This window comes from Accipiter gentilis, chromosome 19 (genome assembly GCF_929443795.1).
Source record: "Accipiter gentilis chromosome 19, bAccGen1.1, whole genome shotgun sequence".
In the NCBI taxonomy this organism is placed as follows: Eukaryota; Metazoa; Chordata; class Aves; order Accipitriformes; family Accipitridae; genus Astur; species Astur gentilis.
In genome coordinates, this window is record NC_064898.1 from 3835329 (window position 1) to 3852121 (window position 16793).

A 16793-nucleotide genomic window follows, 5' to 3' on the forward strand; every position below is an offset into this window, starting at 1 on the left:
ATCAAACAGGCATATGGAACCCAAAGAAACAGAAAAATTCATAAGAACGACAGTAATGATAATCAGCAAGGATAAGGAGGCAAAATGTATGTATGAAAAGAAATACCTAGGTAAAAAATGTATCAGTAAGTCTTTAATCCCATATTAACTTCAGAGCTTGAATGTGAGCTAGACTTAGTGATAAAAGAGGAAAAAGCAATTATATTATAAACAGATCATTTTAGCGTCTCTAAAAGATATCTTAAGTATTCATCACTCATTATAAAATTAAACTGTCATATCTTGTAATGACTTAGAGAATTCAAACTAGAAACATCTCAGTGTTAGAGTACTTTGCAAGTTTGATTTTCTTTGAAGTACGTTTGAGTTTAATTAGAACAGAATCTTCAAAGAGCTCACCATTTGACTACCTATTGTGAAAAAAGGCCAAAGGGTGGCTCTGCACCATCAATTTATAATCTTTGTCTCGCAAATCCCTGGGACTTCCAGGTCACAGCTCTAGTCAGTAGAGTAGAAATGTGGGAACACAGCTGCCAAACATCCAACAGCTACCCCACAAAAATGGAGACTTAAATTCTTAGCCATTATTCCAGAATAACTTTTGCCATTTTCCCTTGTCACTTCTTTCAGTACAACCTAATTATTTCAAGATCACTTTGCCTGAATGTCTACAAAATCCTGCTTACACATTTGTCACAGTCACCCTCAAACAGCAGCATGCCATGACTTATAAAGTCCTATTAGTATTAATAAGATGTATGTCATTGAATTATTGTTAGTGTCTCACAGTTAGACCCCTGTAAGAAATACGTTCTGAAATGTTGATAAGAAGAAGGTGACATTGCAGTCTCTTGTCATATTTTTACATTCTACATTGAATTTACCAAATAAAATTTCACCAAACAACCTCTGGAATAAGGTAAGATCAACATTCAGATATTAATAGTTTCACAAAGCGACAAAAATAACATATCAACACACAGCAACTCAAAATCATCTTAACACAAGGTGAAATGGGAATAAATGAGGGCCATTGGTTCATATCTATTTCTGAAATATTGTATGAAAATGCAGAGGTTAGTGTTTAAGTGTAACAGAGGTGCTGTGAGGAAATTAGGTTCTCAATGCTGGTCTTGTTGTCGTTTCCCCGATCTTGTCAAGTAATTTTACAACACATTGTGTCTTAAAATTGTAAAGATGTTCACTGTGCGTCACACGAAGACTGGACGGTAATAAATAGCTGCTGGCATATTTTTTTTTAAAGGACCTGTGCTATGGCTGTCAGTTTATTCTACTTTTTGTGATTTGGAGGGGAAAAAAATGGATCTTTGTCAAAATATTCCTTCCTGTTAGCTTTTTTTGTGTCATTTCTGAATTATGTAAGATATTTCTGTCATCTTGCATCTACCTAATGTTTCAGAGGAAAGTCTGGAAAAACTTTCCAAGTGTCAAATGCTTCCGAATCTAAATCAAGACATAAAGCCAAACCAATGCCATCAGAATCAAGACAATCTTAATTTTACAGTTCAGAATATCCAGACTTGAAAATGGGGAACAGAACTAAGTATTCTATACTGTGCTTTATAACAAAAATGTGATAAGATTTTATAAGAATTCCCTTACAGCTCAGAAATACAGGTTCCTTGTTATTTCTGTATTTTTATTTTCACCTTGTCAGAACTAAAATATAGGTTACAGAACTATTCATCCCTAATCAAAATAACAAGAATGTATTTAAAATGTAGTCTGAAATTAAAATAGCAGAATCCCAGAAGTTCAGTTACATAAGACAATTTGCAACAGACATCCTTGCATGCTACATTTGCCTGAAATGTAAGTTGGCTCTCTCACTGACTGTGCAAGACCTTGTAATGTAGCTCCTTTTTCAAATGCTGCATGCTTTTTCATATCCAGAAAATAGGTGCTACAGCACTTTGTTAGGTTATGAAATCTACTACTGTCAGAACTAAAATAGGAACCAGCAGTGCTATTAATTTTCATGTTTTAGCTGAAACCCGGTAATGTTCAGAAATACTGTTTTTATCATATGTCAGCATTTTCTAATCTATTTTGCCTCAAGTGACCGCTCTCCCAGCTGTAAAATCTCTGCTGGCTGACACCCCTTCTGCCTCTCTATAATATTAGCAGGTGCCCATATTGCAAACAGAAATAAAATAGTTGTTCCTTTTCATGTCACCCCTTTGGCATATCTTGCATACCTCTGTCCTCTCCCACAACCTTCTAATTGCCATAGTAGCATATCTTACAGTTTGGGAAACACTATCAAACTCCAACGCAGATTACAAGGAAAATACTCTGCATTGCATGGCAAGCAAGCCTTATTTAAAAATAAATTCAAAGCAAAGTGCATATATACTTAGAGTTTCTTTTTACTCACAAGAGGTTCTGCCATGATGATGCGAATCTTGCGTTCGGCCTGAGTAGTAAAGTTAACAAACAAGCTCTTCAGGACATATTCGCCTGGTTTACTGTCTGGGTCAACATTGATAGGCAACATGGCTGGAGGTCCTTTTTCTCTCTGTGTGCCAGAAACAGGTGGGACGGGTGGCTTGATATATCCGTTACCAACTGGAGAAGCTGAAACGTAGAAAAGACACATTTACGTTTGGGTAATTCAACATGTCTTAACTTTTCCGGAGCACCCCAATGGTCCACTATACTGTCAAAGCAGAACTGGAGACTAGTCGATAATTGAAGAAATACAAAACACATAAATACAGTTTCCATGGTATAGTTATAGGTAACATGTACATAATCCAGACTGGAAGAAGAAATCAGAGATGAAATTTTGTGTCTTACACCTGAGTAGTGTTTACTACACAGTGCTCGCTCAATCCTCTTTTTTTACACGGTAAGACTTGCTGACAGCTAACAGTTTGAATAATGTCCTCATTTCTTATCCTTTGTCTTGCAGGCGAGACCTGTAACTCATTTGTCACATAACAAATTTATTTTATTGCTATTCAAACTGACCTATCCTTGCAAAAGTCAGGAGTCTGATCTTTTCACTAAGGTGAGTTGTAAAGGGCCTGATTTTCCTCTCATTTATACTGAGGTCAATCAAGAATGACTCCTTTAAAAACAATGATATTTCACCAGTATAAATCTTATAGGAAGAGTCAGACACGGAATTTTTTTCCATGGCCAAAAAATGCTTATTACGTATGAGCTTTTCTGAAAGTACCAAACCCTACAGTCCCATTTGGCACTTGTGAGATCACATCTGGAGTACTGTGTCCAGTTTGGGGCTCCCCGTACAAGAATGCCATTGCTATCCTGGAATAAGGCCGAGGGAGGACCATGAAGATGGTCAGGCACTTACATGCCTGCTCCATGAGTACAGGCGGAGAGTGCTGGACTGGTTCAACCTTGAGAAGGCTAAGGGGAGATCTTATTACAGTCCTCAGCTACCTGATGGAGTATGGCAAAGACGGAGCCAGACTCTTCTTTGAGCGTGGTGACAGGACGAGAGGCAACAGACACTAGTTGGAATGTGGAAAATTCCAATTAGATATATGGAAAAAATTTCCACTGTGAGGGGGTGATCAAACACTGGTACAGGTTGCCCACAGAGATAGCAGAAATTCCACTCCTGCAGATACTCGAAACTTGACTGGGCAAAGCCCTGAGAAACCTCTCTAGTTGGTGAGCAGCTGTTGGACTAATCATCCTCCTGAGATCCCTTCCAATCCAAATTACCTCATGATTCTGTGAATTCCCCATAACCAGCGTCAAGATACTATGTACTAAGCTTAGCTCTACTTACTGTTTTTCTGGGAAACTGAAGGAAAAATAAATGGAAGTACTATGAAACAAAACCTCATTAATTCAAATATTACCATTCTATGCATAAAATTTCCAAACCACAATCCTCAGGCTTAGCTCTTACTGGCAACAGAAGTCGTGTCTGGTCTTCAGGCAGGTACTGGTAACACCCTCTGTTAGCTTTGCCAGAGACTTCAAAAGTAGGTAATTAAGTTAACACCGGGAAGACCAGCCACCAACCACTCTGAATGCAACAGAAGTGTCGTAACACCCGTGAGCACTGTTGGTGATTGGGACAGAGGTGCTTTAATGCAATACAAACTGTGGGAAATATTGTGAACTAACACCATTATAGCATTTCCCCATAGTATTGCATTCCAGAGTGTTACATTGTATGTTGCATCCAAGTTGCAAGGAAAGAAAGACGGAAAGAAAGAAGGAAAGAAAGAAAAATTAACTACAGTGACGGATGGCGCACATCTAATGCCTTTTTAGCCTTTCCTTCTGAGGAACAGAATTGCACCTACTACTGAAAGTAATTGTCAATTATTAATTACATGAGATTGTTTTAGGAATAAATGAGATTTTAGATCTTTCCTACTTTAACATTTCATTGCTGCAAAAAACTGAAAAAACTAAATCCCAAAGACTACATTCTTGTTTGAGAGTATTCAAGATGTGGCAGAATCAGACCCCAAATCACGCATTGAGAAATACAAAAGACACACTGGAGAAAAGAGAACATGTTTTCCTTTAGAAAAATCAAAGTTTAGAAGCTCACTATATGACTATAACACAAGATAGAAATGCTTTGTTCACGCAGCTATTATTCTGCAAGTGTAACACAGCAATATTTCACTTTGAAAGTCACTCCCCTGACTGACAAGGTATGCCATCACTCTTTAGCACAGCAGCACCACTTCTTCCACTCCAGCAGATGTTTCCTGCTAGATTTGTTTCCTGCGAAGTTTCACTTGATTTTTGAGGGCAAAAGCATTATCGCGGAGTCTTGCTGGCATTATGACTCTTTGCATAAAACAAAGTGTATAGAACAGTTCTACATTTATATTATTCAAAACTGTTTCTAAAAATACGCTGTTGTTCTGAATAATAATCTACTTCAAAGTAATGAAAAAAGAGCCACCAGAGAAGAGCGTAAGTGCTACTGCTCTCCTGTCATCACCTAGGCTCGCCTAAAGCTTAAGCATGAAGACAGTGGGATGCAAAGGATCAGATGCAAATTTATACGGACTATCGAATATACTAGGTAATGGAAATTTCTCCACAAATAGCTTGAGGAAGGAGTCAGACAGTATTTTCACAATCACTAACATATTTGCCAAATGCTTGGTTTTGACCGGCTCGCACGTATCCCTGAAATCGGTTTGATCGCCAAGCGCTCAGTTAGGAAAAATGTTTTTTTTGTTTGTCTTGTTTTTTTTTATGAGCAGTGAAACCGATTTGCTGAAGGATTTGTGTCCTTTGTGCCATAAAAGCCCTGTCCGGCCCCTGTCACCATCCCAAGCTCCCCCCCACTCGTTCCCAAGCTCCCTCTGGAGCTCCGTGCCCGGGGCTGGGCAGGCAGGCTGCCCGCCAGCCAGCCTCTGCCAAGGAAAACACACCCGGGCTGGGCCGTCCGCCGCTCTCTGGCTAACGCAACCATCCCAGGCTCCCTCTGGAAGGAATCCGTAGGAATCTCATCAAATGCGAACTTGCCTTCTGTTCCTCCAGCGCTTTTGGTTTAAACTGGCTACTGAGTTCGAAATTCACTACGAAGGGACAGGCAGGAGGGATGGAGGGAAGGAAGGCAGAGTGTGAGAGCCTGCACGCCTCGCATCCTTACGAAATTCGGTTTAAGAAACCCTTGCCACGCTACCTGGGAGCTGCCACCCTTATCTTCAATCATCGTGGCACTCAGCCAGGATTTTGAGACTGGAATTTAAATCCACCTAGTCAGTGTTAGTAGGAAGCCTTTTAACAATGATGCTGTTAGGTTTCTGACACAAGCTGATCTAATTTTTTTTCCAGACATCTAACTGAAAAATCAATTATTTGCACACTGTAATAGAGAAATGCAATTATTTGTGAGATTTGTCAGTGCCCCAGAAATTTTTATTCTAGCTCTTCTCTGAAATAAGGACTGTACAGCCTTTCCCCCAAAGGAAAGAAAAAGGATATCCTGGGGGTTAACACCTATCATTGCTACAGCAATTACAGCAGTTACAGAAATGACTGACATATGACATTGATTTAATTCAAATTTTGAAAAGATAATTTTGTAGCTGCTGACTCCATTTAAGAATCTTCAGTGTGGAAATTAGCATTGCCAACAGTGTGAGGGTTCTGAGTTGATCATGAGTTGGTCATGAACTGTTATAAACACGTTTGGCTTTCTCATGCCTCTTTTCAGCTCCATTATCTCAAGCATTTGCATATGCTTGACATTTGCATTGCAAAAATCTGGCCCTAGACTATCACTGACATCTATTCTGATGACATATGAGCTTTAACAGAATATGGTTTTTTCCTAGACTGAGAGCCCTACAAAGCTCAGGAAAAAAAAAGTTGCCTCTGAGACACAAAACTGGAAATCAAGGACAAAAATTTAAGAAATAGCTGCATCATAGTCATCCATGATTGGTCCCTCTTATGCTGACACGTTACAATGTGGGCCTTAAAAACAGCAATAAAAAGGATGTGTCCGTTTTTGCCACCTATGCCAGTGAAACACTGCCCCATCAAATAAAAGGCGTGATTTTTACCTGAGAAATCACAACATATAGTTTGTATGGGCTTATGCAGAAGATATGTGGTGGGGGTGGGAGGAAGGGGTTATACTCAATTCTAAATATTCATTTCATTGACAAATTAAGGTTTTACTACCTGATTTCAAAATAATGCCGTTCGACAAAGAGAAGTACCAGAATGGACCACTGAAACATTTCGTGTCAACTCCTAACATACTGTGGGTACTGGTCACCACACAAGTACTGCATTAAACTCAACCCTTCTCCTAGAGAAAAGTAGCTGGTTCCCAAGGAGAATGAATGGTGATGCACATGCAGGAGACCATGGTAATCCTGATTCCTGAGGGTCCTCCAATAGCAGAGAATCTATAGGTCAATTTTAGAAAGTGGTATACATATTTAAAGCTGCTATCCTAGGAAAATCTGTAAAAAAGATTAACTATGCTTGAACAACTATAAGATGTCTGTACCATTTTGGGGTGAAATTCTGTCTGAGGGCTACTTCTCCCAAACAAGCCATTTTCTTGTTTCTAGGACATGTTCCCTTTTTTTCTACTGTATCTGCAATAAACTGTATTTCAAATGATGTTCTTTTCCTACAGCATATTTTCATTTAGTTCAGGCTATAACCATAAGATTTTCTCAATGTTATGTGTTTTTAAAAAATTAAAAACAAGGAGTAAATACAGAAGTAGCAATGCAATATCACATATGGTTGTCACTACAACCATATACTGTTGCCACAAAAAAGGACTACTGAACTAAAATCACTGCTAAATTTTTTTCTGTATTGATCATTTTCCTAATCAGGGAAATAGTTGTAAAAAAGCACAGTAGTTTTAACACACGCGCACACACACACACACACGTATGGTCGCTAAGCTGATAATGGGGATGAGTACAAAATGAAATTATCATAAGAGAGTCTCTGCTATGACTTACATTACAGGTTTTTTTCTTAAAGCTCTAAGATGAAGCAAAACAACAGAACTATCATAACGGACAAGCCGAAAGTCTGTGCTACACTGGATACAGCTTCAGCCCAACCCAGTTACTGAATTTTCAGTATCTTTAACCAGAAGAAACAGAGGTTGTGGTTTTTTAGTTAACCGTGTCAAATTTACACATCAGCAACAACGAACAAACTAATAACAGAAACCAAAACATGTATTTGTAGTATTTTCATACCTACCGAGCCCCTTTATAAAGCCGATCACACTGGATTTTCTCCAACATGCTACTGTAATATCCATGAGCTTGTGAATACCTGAAATGTTCCACTCCTTCAGTTAGAAAAGTTAGAATCCTTTTCTAACTAAAATCGAAAAGGAAATTAGTTGTTTCATAATCCTGTTTCATACTTCACTCTGAATTTTTCAGCAGTGAGGCAGACATTTCGTTCAGTTTTTTGGTTTTGTTTGTTAATAGACAAGTGCTGAAGACCTACAATGTGTGAGCTAGAGCAGGCCTCCGGATCAGATCAGCCTTTCCATAACCAAAGGGGTAATTTTTAGCTTCAGCATATGATGATGACCGCTCACAGAGTGGCTGCATGTCTATATTTATCCACAAGTACATACTATGCTGACAGATTAGCGAAACTACTTCAGGCACTCCAAGAACATGAGACAGGATAATGGAGTTCGACATAAACAAACCATGCATATCAAACACACGTATTATCATACAATCCAAGCTGAAAGCAATTAGTATAGAAATGCGAAGCACAGAGACAACACAGGATGGGGTTTGTTTTGTAACTAAGGTCTTTTGGCCAAAAGTACATACAGTTTAAATTCCTTGCGATAAAGCCAATGCAGTATCTCTTCTTTTCCCATGCCAAGAGTCAGTGAGAAACCACATATCCTTAAGGATAATTATACTTCTGCTGAAATAACTCTTAAGAAAATTTGCTTTGTTTTAAAACTATAATCATAATATTAAAAAGAAAACACATTATTAAATAAAGCATGAAGAATTTAATTTCCAAGGATACAGCATGTGTGCCAAGGTTACCAAAAGGTGGCTTTTTCACCCTTTGAAGGAGAACATTCCCAATTAGTTTGAGCTTGATAGACAAAGAGAATAAAATTCAAAGGAAACTTTTGCTGAAAGAAACAAACTAGAAGTCTAGCAGATCCATTTTTATCTTGGTGAAAGAAACTGTAAGATTCCCAAGGAAAATATTATTCCAGCATATTAGTAAGATGCAGTAGTAGCACCATTTTGATGGAAGCATTATTTTCATAATTCATTTGCATGTTTCAACAAAAAATAACCATAAAGGCATAAACTTAACCAAAACCCCATAATATTAATGACTTGAAATATATATGATAGGAAATAAATTTCTTTAAAGTACAGGACTTTACGATAAACAATTGATGCTACTAATGTCTGATCTGTTTGTGTTTCTGATTCTTTCTTAGGAGGATTTACAGTAAAAAATGAAAGACCAGGAAGAATTCAGCGCATATCTGAGTCCCACATCCAGACCACTTGGAAAGTAAAAGTGTAAGTTGTGGTGGTACTGGTATTGGCCTCAGTCTTCACAGGGAATCAATTTCATGCAATATGAATATTTGCCTACGTCTTTTGTTTAGTGCTTATTTTACACTTTTTATTAAAAGAGTTGATAAACCAGGGAGTGAATATACCCTTTTAAAGATACTTCTCCTATCTTCTCAGCTGCATGCTTAGCTAGATATAATTTAAGCTAATTGCTAAAATAAATGTAAGAAAACCTGATTGTACGGCCTGTAGCAATTTTTAAGGTCCATATAAAAGCTGCTGTATGAATCTGCCGTAAGCAACAGCACTGCAGACACAGCTTTCCTTCTCTAGTGCTGGAAACCATTTACACTTCCAACTGTAGCGAGGCTGGCACGCATTCTCCTAGGGATGGAAAGAGCTGTAATAACCTTTTGCATATGTATGTCCCAGGCAGAGTGGAGCTTTGATCCTACACTTAACTGAATGTACTGCTGCAAAGCTTCCTCTATTTTAATAAAAAATGTAAAATAAGCAGTAAACAAAACACGTAGGCAAATATTCATATTGCATGAAATTGATTCCCTGTGAAGTCTCACTTGCAGGTGAGTGAACTCTTTGCAGTGAAAAATTCACTCACTGGCAGCAGTATGTAGACACAGACAGTAGATACAGGCACTTAAGGACAATGAGAACATGTAAGAGAGCCTATATGGCAAAAAGCTCAAACGTATTTTCCCTCTTAGTAGAACAAAGATGTTTCTAAAACTACACATTAGAAATTTCAGGGAGCTTGTATTTTAAAATTCCAGACTCTGAAGACTCTGTCTAAAACTATTGTTCAAGCAATTGCTGGGAGAAGACACTAGTTGTTCTGTGCATTTCTCTTGACACAATAACATGACATAAAACTATCCCAACTCATCCTGTCTTTCAAAAGCCTATTTCATCCAAATGCAGGATTTTTCAAGAAGAGTTACTTTGGTTGACCAATTAGATAGGTGGTCTGCAGTGGAGCAAAGATAAAACCCAACAATTGCATGCAAAACAAAGTCTGGGCATAGCACATAAAACCCTATGCTGAGGAAATACTATCTAGTCTAGAAGACAAAATGGAAGAGGCTGTGAGGTCAGCAGTGAAAAGTATAAAAAAATTTCAAGATTCTGGAGCAAAACAGGTCATTCTGAAAACAAGTCTGAAGGGAATAACAGATTTGGGAGGATTTCCAAAAAGGTGGTGAGAAATGACCGATGCTCTGCCAAATGGATGTTCCCAAACTACTTGATTATGCTGAAACTGTAAGGGAGAAAAGGCTAATTTATAAATTTCAGATTCCTCCGTTTCTTTAAAGAGACACGCCTTGGGAGAGTCATTTGTGTCAAATGGCATGGGGAAGAGAAAGGAAGGAGATATCTTCAGTGATAAAGGCACTCCAGGACTTGGTCACAGATTTAACTGAGATAAGACCAACATTTTAAATTATTTCTGCCTGAAGACTTCGTGACAAAATGCCATTGCCAGGTTTAGATATATTTATTCCACACTTTTCAGAATACTTGCTGAACTACAGAAGACAGTTCCAACCCCTGTAGACTTGGTTTGGCAATCCTTCTCCAAATTTTCTATTCCTTTTACCACAATAAGAGAGTATAAATTCTATGTGAACACAAGGAACAGCAAAGCCAGAAAACAGGAGACAAATTAATCAGTGCATCCACTAAGAAGTGGCAGAGTTGCCAATAAAGTGTAAGCTTTGGCCAACCCAACTACTCTAGCCAAGAAAAAGGAGGCTTGAACTTTGTGTGTGTGTGCGTGCATGTGCACACTCATGCCACTCCTCAATTTATTTTCGGTATCTTCAGGGGTGTTATAAACCAGCAGGCCTAAACCAGACCGTATGGTATCCTCAGTGAGATTGAACATGTCAGGACATAAGGCAAACTCCTTGTAGTGTCCTTGTATTCTGTCCTCCCCTGAATCCAGGGGTGGACAATGATTTGCAGAACAGAGCCTCTGAACAAGTCCCCAACACGGTCATTTCTTAACAATGAATCCAGTCCTCTGCAGGATAGAAACAAAACGCAGCATCCACAAAAATAAGTATATGGCCACTTAGTAAGCCTGATGGATGCTAAAATACCACTGGTGGGGGATGCTTTTCTCTGCATGAGTACAAAGAACTCAAATGCTCATTCCACTCAGAGATGCTTACGAAGCTGCCATCTTCTGAGATGAACCCCACTAGGAAATAACCAGTTTAATACAGGTATCTTTGCCCAAGCTCAGGAAAACATTAGAACAGTCCTTACACACACTGACAGGCGTTGATTTGAGATGGATGTGGTGAAGTGCCTGTTAGCTTTGAAGCTAAGGATATTGTTCAGCCGGGTACCTTGGAAAGGTTAAAACCGTTGGTTTGGCTTTATTAGCCACTAGCAACCTTCTGGCCCTCACATCCCAGCTGCTGGCAGGTAGGTGTTAAGCTTCGTAATCCTCAGACATGCACGGCAATTCTGTGCAAGACGGGTAATTGACATGAGACCCTGTAGAGGAAAGCAGTGGGTGGAACGCATTTGCTCCACTCGCAAGAGACCGTGTCTCCATATGCAGGGGACTCAGGAATGATGACTGCCAAAACAAACAAACAAACAGGAAATCCTGTCACATAAGTCCATCCACTTTCTCAAGTCCTTTTCATTGACTTGGCAAAGCTTCTAGTAAGTAGGATCCCATAAGATGTAGACTTTCCCTCTCTCTTTCTCCGAAGTTGAAGGTCAGGGGTTGAGCAGCTTAACAGCGTTCACTAGGTTCTTAGATCCTTGCAAGACATCTGAGTGAGGCAGGAAAGCAATTCTCCTTCATTCTCTTTGCTCACCGTTTATTTTTCTGCCCCTTTTCCTCTAGATCGTTATTTTCTTGTTTACATATACCACTGTGCTGAAGATATGTGCGAATCTAGGCACGTAACTTAATGATTTTTAGCTGCACCAATTTTAGAATTTGCTTGGTTTATTATGAGATTAAAGACTGAAAAAGCTAAATGACATGGGCAAACTTGTGGACAATCTCAAAACAATTTTCAGTTGCCAACTGAGTGCTCCATTCGGGGTTGACTTCTCACTAAAGGAAATATCTGTGTTGCTTCTAACGGGATCCAGATCAAATATAAATACTTCCCAGTTTCTGTGTTTTACATGGTAATGACACGCTGCCTCTTTGAAGGCTGACTTGAGATTAACAATATACTTTCAAAATCTTGGTATCTTTTCTAGATAACTTCAAAAGTTTTGTTATCTTTTCCAGTTATTCCAAAAGTAAAAACTCCAAATAAGGGTGGAAAGATGTATTCAGATAATCATTTTCAGGTGAATAGATTAACTGATTTTTAAAACATTAAAACAAAGAAAAGGTTTATTTCTGAAACTATGACAGAATTTCTTTGGGCTCAAAGAGAGCTTAAAAAGCATTTTATTTTATATAGAGACGTTCATACTCTTCTTTTACACTTTTTTATGTACTAGGGGAAGAAGCTAGCCTCCACTTTGGTGTCATTGGATCAGAAAATAGCTTCCTATAAGATTTTTAGACAGATATTTTGTTGGGCTTACTTTCCTTTTCAGAGACAGGGAGATGAAGATATTCCTGTTGCTTTGTGGTTGATGGGTGTTAGCGGAAGAATTATTTTTAGGGAACTTGGAAAAGTGCCGAGGAAGCACAAGGCTAAAAGAGTCCAAAAGAGAAGGAATAGTTACTTCCAAAAGAGGGACCAGCAAACAGGGAGGATGTGACCTGCATCTCCCTTCCCTACACATTTTCTCTCGGAGAGAGTATACTTTTCCTTTTCTCCTTAAATGTTTTACAAGAAAACCTTCAGAGTCCAGATAAGATGGAATTTTAAAAAGATAATTAGACTGTTTATTTTTTACTATAGAAGGACATTCAATGCTTGCATCTGAGTCCTATTCCAATTTCAGTGCCTAACTCAGACGTTAGAACTGGAACCATCCCTGACCTTTTGTTGTCTGTCCACACTTGCTCTTCCAAACCACTGACAAATGTTGGTTCATGCTGTTAAAAACTCATGTGTTTTACTGGAATGAAAATGGAATATCATTTATGGATGATGTGGCTTCTGTGCAATGTACACATGTGAATGAAAACCCAAGTGTGTTGTAACGCACTTGCGCAAACATAAGCAGTATTTTATTACTGATGCACAAAAGGAAACAGACTGTCGCTCATTCCCCTCTGAAATTGCATGGTCTGAACAGCCCAACTGACCTAATACTGTTCCATCTCTTAAGAGCCGACTTCCTAAAGAGTTTTGCTTATTTCATGCCATGATAAATATGCTGTCATATTTAGTTATGTTTCAAAGTGTAGTACTGCATTGAAGAAAAATCTTTAAAATCGTAGTTGCTTCCTTGACCTCATCTGCTGATGCACCCAATCTACTCTGTGGCTGCCTTTTAGGGAAAGGTTCAAATTTAGCCACCTGCAGGCCAAATATCAAATTTAATCTAGCCATCTAGGCTCTGAGTAGAGTAAATGAAGAGAGACTGACATTTCTAGGTGATTCATCACATCCTCCTTAGATTCTTAGCTTAAGGTAGAATAAATCACTTTCTAGAGGCGCCTATCCCTTGTCAGCGATTACTGAAGGAGAACTGACAACAAAGATATGCATCCAAGGTTATAAGAGATGACTCCTACTCTTAAGTCTGTAGACTCCTTCAAGAACATCTTGTACAGTTTAAACTGCATTGTGGTGCATTTCAGCTGCTGCTGGCTAGGATTCATACCCTTGCTCGTGTGGGTGGAAAATGGCACAATACCAGGAGTAAACCAAGCCGCAAGCTGGCACTGTGAACTGGCAAGCTAAACCTTCGCAGACCAAAAAGACTTTACAAAATTGTGTGAAGCTTTATGTGATGAAACCACAGGATAGATTTCTGTGAATAAAGACTAACATGAGAGTAAGTCAGACATCCATTCATGTTTCCCTCTACAGTGGAGTGTACAAAGTAACATCTATACAAATTAAAATGAGAGAAAAAATTTTGCAGCCAAAATCTGGATTAATAATTATAATTGTCAATCCCCTAGTCTATGTCTGATTGAATCATTATTGTCATTACTTAATACTGGCTGCAGCAGCACACTCACAACATTGTCTATCTTCTATATTAACTTAAACGCTATTTGGCCTCTTTGCTTACAGACAACCCAACACACGATACGTCATCTTTTATTAGCCACAGACCATTATGATGCTGTAGTATCTAATAACCCTTTAATAACATTACATTAAGAGTGCTTCCTTTGAAAGTAGAGTTCCCTTGTTTCTTAGCCACAAACCTAAATGCAAATGTAAATGTTTGCTGCTTTGTTAGACTCAGACTCCAAGACATAAATATTACTTGTGGTGACTCTGAAATACAAAACCAGCAGGGACAAGATAATGACTTTTACCATCCACATGAGCTCAGTGAAAGTTTTTGAAAGTCTGGCTTGACTACAGCTGTCTACTGAAACATTTCACTTGAACAGATGAGTGAAGCACATGGAATTTAGCTGCTGTCCGAGGGACCTCCTGCATGACCAGTTGCAAATACCAAACACAACATAGACAGGACATTGCTCTCATGCTGGTCAGTGGACCATGACAGAAAACTCCTTCCATATATTGAAATGTCTAAAAGTTTTGAGTAGGTGACTGCCAGAAATACATTATTAAATTTGGAGACAGACAGGCACCTATAGAGATGAACTCTGCATCAGTTAGTTATGAAAATAAAGAAAGAATCCTAAGGTTAACACTGGATTTTCCAAACAAACAGCTCAAACACTGAGAAAACAGAGTAATTCCATAGAAAAACTCAAGAGCCTAATTACATCTGAAAACAATAAAAAGATTCCTCTTATGGGATATTCAAAGGGGAATTCAGTATTCCTGAGGACTGGGACAAAACTGATGTTGTATCAAGTTTTCTTAAAGTGTCAGCAAGGACAATCCATGCAACTGCAACACAGTTGGCCTGAAATTCATCCAGGAATGGCTGCGTTTGATTAATAAAGAACCAAAGTATCGTAATACAATGCCATAAGCATTGGTTTATGGAAAATAGATTTTATTAAACTGTATCTTTTTATGAGATTATAAATTTGGTTAACAAGGTTAAAAGTGTAGTCTTATATTTCTGTTTGGCAATTGGATTGGTATCTTACCAAATTGTAAAAGGAGAACAAAAAAAATCAATGTTCACGACAAAAAATAGATTAAAAGCTAGGTAACAGATACTTCTCAACATGGGTTAAGGAAGAATCATACCCTAATGAATGTACTTCTAGTGAAGGTAGAGAGACAAGTTCTTGGTCCTGTACTATTTATCCTTACTGTTAATGACATAAAAGAAAAACTTTTCTGTAACATTTACAGGCAAAACACTAATTAAGAGTGGTAGAAGAAATAGTAAAAAGGTCTTTCCACTTTGAATAGCATTTTGAAAACTAAATGCAAGCAAAGAATATATGGGATATTAATTCTAACCTATGGAGAATTGCATAGCCAGAGACAAAGAACGCATGCCACACAGACAGAATAAGGCTTTCTATTCCTGGGAAGCACTGATTATGAAAAAAGGCCTGAGACCAGGATGACTAATGTGTTGAAAACAGGCTGCTATTCTTGTGACCTGAAGAGCTATGGAGAGCCTTTTCAAGCAGGATAAACAAAAGCAAAAGCAGGAAAGCTCTACTGCTTCACTGCCAGTGTCTCTGAACTAGAGGATATTCAGCAAAGGCAACTATAAGTAACGACTGGAAAACTTGCCTTAAAGCTTAAGTTAGTTCGACCATGAGAAAGTTACACAGTCATTTAATCACATCCTCTAATGGCAGGAATTTGCACCTATTGCACCTACAACGGCACCTGTTTGCAAAACATATTTACATGGAGCCACTCAACCCAAAATGCCTTTTTAGACAACACAAGCACTCCGGCACGTCTAAGGTGTGATTCACTACCTCCTAATAAACACGTCTAAAGCAGCCCATCTGAACTGCGCCCGGAAAGTGCATATCTCTCTCCACTGGCTATCAGGAAAGCCAGGCTTGACTATGTCAGATGTAATATAAACACAGAGGATGCCTGAAAGTTAGGTGAGATGACTTCCATGCCTGCTAAGCATGAATATGAGGAACAGAAATTTGCTAACAGACAGCTCTTCATTCAGTAACATCCAATGTCTGGAATTTTAAACGAGACAAATGCATTAAAGAAGTTAAACACAAAGGGAAGGAGATTAACCGCCAGAATGCTATTAAGGCTGGTGCTGATTCTTCCATTAGTGGAAATTTTAAATTAAGATTTTTTTTTAAGATGTGCTTTAGCTCAAACAGAAATTAATTCAGAGAAGCCATAAAGCCTGCTCTATGAGGAGAACAGATTGGATGACACAATGGTTTTTCTGGTTGTGTAATTTATGACTCGTTGAATACATTAGTAGAAAACATATTGCTGAGAACAATCTTTCATTGGTAAAAGTACGATACAGATGTTCTAAGAAGGATTCTTCTATCTCTGATCTTGATAATATCAAGAAGCAGAAGTCTGAATGCCTGTAAGTACTCAGTTTCTCCTTGTACATCCAGGTACAACTATAACTTGTATGATCAGAGTATCTTTGTGATATAAGTAATAATTTCCTGCCATGATGGTTTCCTTGTCAAACACACATCGCCAAAACAGAAGCTGATTTTAAGGGTTG

General features: G+C 38.4%; 1 protein-coding gene across 4 annotated transcripts in view; it reads right to left on the bottom strand.

Annotated features, from left to right (window-relative positions):
- FRY (FRY microtubule binding protein) overlaps window positions 1–16793 on the bottom strand; it is a 252456-nt gene that overhangs the window by 140015 nt on the left and 95648 nt on the right. For all 4 annotated transcript variants that reach the window (XM_049822900.1, XM_049822901.1, XM_049822899.1 and 1 more), the window contains one exon: window positions 2399–2598. In XM_049822900.1, coding sequence (XP_049678857.1) covers window positions 2399–2518 — 120 coding nt within the window. In that variant the 5' untranslated portion in view covers window positions 2519–2598. The remainder of the gene's footprint in view (window positions 1–2398; window positions 2599–16793) is intronic.